The sequence below is a fragment of the Stegastes partitus genome, unplaced genomic scaffold, assembly GCF_000690725.1.
Source record: "Stegastes partitus isolate 25-593 unplaced genomic scaffold, Stegastes_partitus-1.0.2 Scaffold1820, whole genome shotgun sequence".
Classification (NCBI taxonomy): Eukaryota; Metazoa; Chordata; class Actinopteri; family Pomacentridae; genus Stegastes; species Stegastes partitus.
Genome location: NW_007579551.1, coordinates 45,409 through 52,197, shown reverse-complemented (window position 1 = coordinate 52,197; position 6,789 = coordinate 45,409). Strand labels below are relative to the sequence as shown.

Here is a 6,789-nt window from a genome sequence, read left to right as displayed (position 1 = left end):
TTTTTTATTAGTGAATAAGCATGTGTATAAGGTTTTTATAAAGCATTTCTCTTGTAGATATTTACATCAGCTCAGTCGGCTTTTATTGTGACGCGTGCTCTTATTGTGAAACTCCGGAGGTCAGCGTGGTCGGAAGTGTGTCTCGGTCGTTACCGACGTTCGCGGTGCTGCTCCGTGATTCAACCGTTTAACGAGTTTAGTTGGTTGTTTCCGCCTGTTGGTTTAACGTGAGTCTTTTTGTCTAAAGTTGAAGTTTGTAAATTTGAGTTTTATGAAGATTTAAAGTCAACGTGAAGCTTTAAACTCAACTTGTGGATCCACAGCAGCTCGACTTCTGACACAGTGAGTCCAACACACACACACACACACACACACACACACACACACACACACACTGTCAGCTTTAAGTTTCAAACATAAAGTCAGACACATGTCTTGGCTTCAGCTGTGCAATAAGCTGCTGTTGACTCTGTTGTTTCCAGGAGACCCTGAATGCAACCTTTGACCAGGACTGACAGAGACCTCTGACCTCAGGTTGTTTCCTCCTCCTGTGCAGATGTTTGTTGGTGTGCAGCTGTAGACGCCTGCCATGAATCTACAGACGCTGTCGCTGAGAGCCCTGCTGGTTCTGGGGCTCTGGCACTCGGGGAGGAGAAGCCTCGCCTCGGCTCCAGAGTTCAAAGAGCAGCCCAAGAAAATAGGTGAGAAGTCTTCTGCTGTGAGTCAGCCTGAGTGTCAGAGTGTCTTCTGATTGGTACGGTGAAGCCACCCGGATAAATCTGTGTCATCATCCCACTCGATAATCTGTCTCACTGGTCTCCTGCATGTTTGAGGATCAGTGTGCAAAACAACGTGGGTGCAGATTTTCGGAAATTTGAAAAAGCAGAACCTTCCTCAGAATCTCTATTTATAGAGCAAAGTTACAGATTGCTTCACAAGGCAGCAGAATTTATAAGACTTATAAAAAAAACAACACTTTTAATTTAGTGATGCACGATTTTAATATTTCTCTCCGATACCAACACCTGATATTACCGATGTCGATATTCAATTTTTGTTCACACTGAAAAATGAATGAAAACTATTCAGAAGAAGCCCATAATACCAAATTAGACCACATAGTCTTCTTTGTTACACAAGTAAGTCATATGCATCCCTACTTTCAATTCAGCAGCACACAAAGCAGTTAGAAGACACATAGCAGCTAACACGCTACATATACTAAATACACGAGACAGCTGCTCTACCAGCTATCTGGTCAACCGCATGACAAGTCCTGTCAGAAAAGGGTAAATATATCAATGAACTAAATAAAAGACAGGCTCTCTGATTAAAGTATGTTTTTAAGAAGGGACTTAAAAGAGCTCAGACTCGGCCGACCTGATTTCCTCGTTCCAGAGCCTCGAGGCCCCGGCTGTCCCCAACGCTTCGTCCCCGTTAGTTTTCAGTGGAGCCCCGAAAATAGACCAAAGACCTCTGCCCGAGGATCTCAGAGTGCATACCGGGGTGTGTGGTGCTAAAAGATCAGAAACACAGCCGGGACGGAGGCTGAGAAGGGCCGTAGATCAGTGACATATTAAAATCTATTCCAAAACACACAGCGAGTAAAGAGGTCTGAGGGCTCATCTGGGAGACAGAAATCCTGCTGGAAATTTACGGCCTGTGAACTGTGAGTGGACCTGAAGTAGGAGGCATCTGGTATCAGGAGGTATCAATTCAAAATGATTTTAGTATTTGTAGTTTTTCAATGAGGAAGGACACAGTTTTCATTTTAGAGATTTATAAGCAGATAGCTCAACTTTTTTTTTAATGTTAAAGTCTATTAGACACATATTATTAGTCTATTTAAAGACGACAACAACAACAACAAAGGCTCTAATAATGAATCTGTAACTGCTGTTTTCTGACATGATGCTAAACTGAACATAACGGACTGTCTCACCACACAAAGTAAGATGAAGGCACTCTGGGCTCAATGATGGAGATTTTCACTGTTTTGTAATTTTTCACCGATTAATCAAGAAAGTAATCTACAAATTAATCAACATTGAAAACAGCTGTTAGTTCTTTCTGCACACTGAGTTCAACCGTAAGTTGTCGTTTGCAAAAAATGTCCCTGAAAGTATTTATAAAGTCTTGTCTTTGAGAGAATCTTTTCAAATTCAGCCGTAAACTCGTCCGTATGAAGGATCCCTCCAAATTTTATGTGTTTCTTGGTTTTATCCATAAACGATCACACTCTGCTCCTCCCTGAATGGTCAATTCTAGGATAACTTCGGCATATGTCCTTGTTTTGGGCTGTAGCTTCTGCACAAAACGCATCAGGAGAAAACAGAACACGTTAAGAAGTAAAGGAATTAAACTTGTAATCAAATAACACAGAAATTTATCTTTAAATGTATAAATGTTCTGTATACGTCCCAGAGTTGTTTATTGAGCAAGCATGTCAGATGAAATTTAAAAGTACTGTTTAGCACATTATGTACAAAAACTTTAAAAGTGATTAGTGCTGTTGTGTATCTACGCCACTTTCTCTATAACAGACACCCACAGCATTGATAATGAAACTTCCCTCCTTCAATTATTCCACCTCTTGTCTTTTCTATTCCCGTTCAGAAAGGAGGAGGATTCCAGTTTTGTCTCATAGTCTCATGTGTCTTCGGCCAGTCTTGGGCTTTAGCCGTCACTCTTCGGTGAACTCATTCTGGTTTTCTCTGCCGTTCCTTTACAGCCGTGGTCGGAGCAGTCATCGGTGGCACAGCGGCGGCGTTTTACTTGAGGCAGGAGTTTGGACACGCGGTGAAGATCGATGTCTTCGAACCCGGCGATGTCGGCGGGCGACTAGCGACGGTGAAGATGGGAGACTATGAGTACGAGACGGGCGGCTCGGTGATCCATCCTCTGAACCTACACATGAAGCACTTCATTGAGAAACTAGGTGACGTCAACATATCCTGAACTGCTTGGATTAAATATACGATGTGTTCAAATGCATGTATGTACTCTGGGATATTTGAAAACTGAACCCAGCATGTTCTCTGGTCTTTCAGGTATCCCTCCGAGGACAGATGTCCCGTCTAAAATGGCCATCTTTGATGGAAAGGAGCTTGTGTTCGAGGAGAGCAACTGGTTTATCGTTAACTTCCTGCGCATGCTCTGGAGATACGGGTTCAGTTTTCTTCGAATGCACATGTGGGTGGAGAGTGTGTTGGACAAGTTTATGAGGTGAGAAGAGAAAACCAGTTTTCATGCCTCCTCCATCTCGTCATCCTGCTGCTTGGTGCTCTAATGATCGTGTAACTCTTCACAGAATCTACCAGTACCAGCAGTACGGTTACTCATTCTCCAGCGTGGAGAGGCTCTTGCACGCCATGGGAGGCGATAACTTTCTCACCCTGATGAATCAGACTCTGGAGGAAACCATGATGGGCGAAGGATTTTCACAAGTCTTCCTTAACGACATTGTTGCGCCCATCACTCGCGTCAACTACGGCCAGAGTGTTCGCATCAATGGCTTCGTTGGTAGGTGTTGCAGTGTGAGAGTTCATCACGTGTACGCTCTGAATACATTTTGTGTGAAATCGATGCACGTCTTGTCGTCCAGGTGCCGTGTCGCTAGCAGGGGCAGATTCAGGCCTGTGGGCAGTGGATGGAGGCAATAAGAGAGTGTGCTTAGGACTGCTGTACAACAGCAAGAGTGAGCTCATCCCCGCCAGAGTGACTTCTATTACAGTCAAGGTTCGACCATCCAAGACAGGTAACAGCCACGTTCTGGGATTTGACACAGTCGTCATTTTTTTTTTCCAAGTTTCTCACATTTCCTTGTAACTTCCATCTTCAGGAAACCCGGTCAGCTTCTATGAGCTCAACTACGTAGGAGAGTCGGGCACAGCACACGGTTTATACGACATAGTGGTAATAGCGACGCCACTGCATCAGGGAAAGTCCGACATCACCTTCTCAGGCTTCTCCCCTTCCATCCCGACCCACTTCCCGGGACGCTACCACCAGACGGTCTCCACTCTGGTCCACGGCCTGCTCAACGTGTCCTTCCTGGGCACCACCGAGTCGGCCTCAGAGTTCACCGTGTCCGACGTCCTCACCACGGACTCGAAGGGCTCCGTCATCAGCAGCCTGAGCTCTCTGGACCCGGTGCACATCCCCGCCGGCTACCAGCGACCCCCCACCAGCCAGGCTAAGGTGTGGAAGGTTTTCTCCCAGCAGCCTCTGTCCCAGCAGCAGCTGCAGAACATGTTTCTCTCCTACGATTCGGTGTCGGAGACGTCGTGGTTGGCGTACCCGGCTTACCGCCCGCCGCACCGTAAGACCCCTCCGTTCATCCTGCACAACCGGCTCTACTACCTCAACGCCGTGGAGTGGGCGGCCAGCGCCATGGAGATGAGCGCCATCTCGGCCAGGAACGTGGCCCTGCTGGCGCATCACCGCTGGCACCAGCAGGAAGGCAAGATCGACCAGGAGGACCTGCACACCCGGCTACGAGGAGAACTCTGAAAAACTTGAAATTAGAACCAAAAAAAACACACAATACAATCCCATCAATCAAGCTCATCATTTCTGTCAGGTAGCTTTGTACTCGACAGTAATTACTGAGATCTGGGAACGCAAGAGCTGCAACTTCAGCTGATTAATTAGTTAGTTCAATAAAATAAAATTCATTGGCAGCTGCTTTAATAGCTTGAATCAACTAAGATGTCGAATATTCAGCGGTTTCAACCTCTGAAATGTTTGATTTTTTTATAATTTTCTGCTTGATTTTGTGGTAAATTTAGTCTCTTTGGATTTGGACAAAACAAAACATTTGATCCCAGTTTTTATATTTTTTACTCTAAAGGCCTATTTTTGCTCATTTGACAGAAATCTATGGATTTTTCAGATATTTCATTTGATTAACAGAAATGTCTGCTCTGCTTGAGAGAATGAAACTAGAATTACCAAACTTGTTTTCATTTCAAAACCTCAAAATTCTTCCACTGGGAAAAAAAAATCTATTTTTATATGCATATACAGATTAATCAATAATGTAAATGATCTCTAGTTTCATGTGAGAATGCTACAAATTCTAAGCACAATAAACACGAGCTGGTTTTAAACAAGCCAGCGGTTTAACCAGATTATCTAAACCCCTTTAAACCAGAAGTGAGCGCTCCTCATTACACATACTTTTGTTGCTGCTTTTCCAGATCTCTGCAGTTACCTCTGAGAGTACAGTGTTCATTCTTTAACTGTAGCTACAGTCCGTTGAGCTTTAAATCTCAAAGCATCACCAGCAACAGCAGCACAAGGTAGCGCTACATGTGCTGCATCCTATGATCACTGTGAACCACGCTGACACACCGATGTCCGTCTGTGGATGCGAGTGTCTTGAGCAAAGTTTATTTTTTTGTAACGAACAAATGATTTACGATATAGTCCACGTTTCTAAAACACTACGCTTTCTGTCAAATCCGCACTTAAACCCAAACACGGCCTCGGCTCTGGAGACGAAGTGGCTCGGACCGATCCACACGACACTATTCCAGCTTGTCCTGTGCACGTTTGTGCTCGTGCACAGAGATGGAGGGGAGGGGGGCTGCGGGAACAAACGGGGGGGACGGTAAATCTGGAACAGACTCTAAATATGCAAACTCGTCAAATGTTGGCAACCTTTCTGACAGACTCCACCTTTATAAGAAATCGTTTTGTTGTTGCCCTTCAGGCGAATTCCTGCATGTTGTTCAATTACATAATGATGATGTTTCCTCAGATGACTTCCCGGCCTCTCTACCTCCTCAGCACACTACTGTATATGTTGTTAGTGAGTACAGGCAGCTGTCAGCGAGAGAGTATTAGTCGTTTTGTAATGATCCTGATGTTAGCACTGTTGCCGCACACAGCGAGGAGAGTGTGAACCCGCTGGTCGGCCTGCCTCTGTGGAGTTTGCATGTTCTCCCTTTGTGGGTTTTTCCCTGGATGCTCCTCGTGGCTTCCTCCCACAATCCAAAGACATGCACAGTTAGTTATATGGTGATTTTAAAACTAGCTGTAGGTGTGAAAGCGTGCGTGCGTGGTCGTGTGCGTCTTTGCGGTCGACCCGTGATGGACCGACCCATCCGGGACGCACCCAAAGTCAGCCACGAGTGACCCTCCACAGGATAAAGCGGGTATAACTAATGGATGGATGGATGATACTGATGTCACTTATGAAAAGTTTTCCTCACTAGTTGACTAATATTACTGTGACACTAGTTGGACGGTGTGATCACACTACAGTGACGCTTTTTAAAACAATGATTGTGCCTTAACTGAGTAATTGGCTTCTGTCTTTATTAAATGAGAAGTGTCATTTTAGAAACTGTATTATTTTGAAACTCCCCCTGCAGTCTGACCTCCAGGGACCAAACTGCAACCAGTATGATGCTTTTCTAGGTTTTGTTGACTTGACGTATTCTTTACCTGTGATTAATCAGATGTCATTTTGCTTTAAGATAATCCACACTACCTAAACCACTTTCAGGTTCTTGGGATAAAAAACAAATTGTAGTTTGCTAATTGTTTCTGAAGCACTTTTAGAGTGTGTGTGTGTGTTTTTTTTCTAGATGTTTGAGAGAAATAGCAAGAATATTAATCGTGCACTTTACCTGATGAGAAAAGTTTCAGTTCTACTTGTTGATTTTGGGATAAATTTGATTTCAAACGATACTGAAACCTCCCAGATTCTACTGTGTTTACAATCACAATAAAGTGATGAAACGTTGTCTGCCGTCTTTTGTTATTTTGTATTTCGCTCCA

The 6,789-nt window shown here is 44.3% G+C and overlaps 1 protein-coding gene across 1 annotated transcript; it reads left to right on the top strand.

Moving 5' to 3' along the window:
• Positions 1-252: 252 nt before the first annotated feature.
• Positions 253-6,754, top strand: pcyox1 (prenylcysteine oxidase 1). Its single transcript, XM_008302464.1, has 7 exons — positions 253-342; positions 483-701; positions 2,732-2,938; positions 3,051-3,225; positions 3,311-3,522; positions 3,605-3,757; positions 3,842-6,754. The coding sequence occupies exons 2-7, from the start codon at positions 590-592 to the stop codon at positions 4,510-4,512; spliced, it is 1,530 nt and encodes a 509-aa protein (XP_008300686.1). The 5' UTR covers positions 253-342; positions 483-589; the 3' UTR covers positions 4,513-6,754.
• Positions 6,755-6,789: the final 35 nt, after the last annotated feature.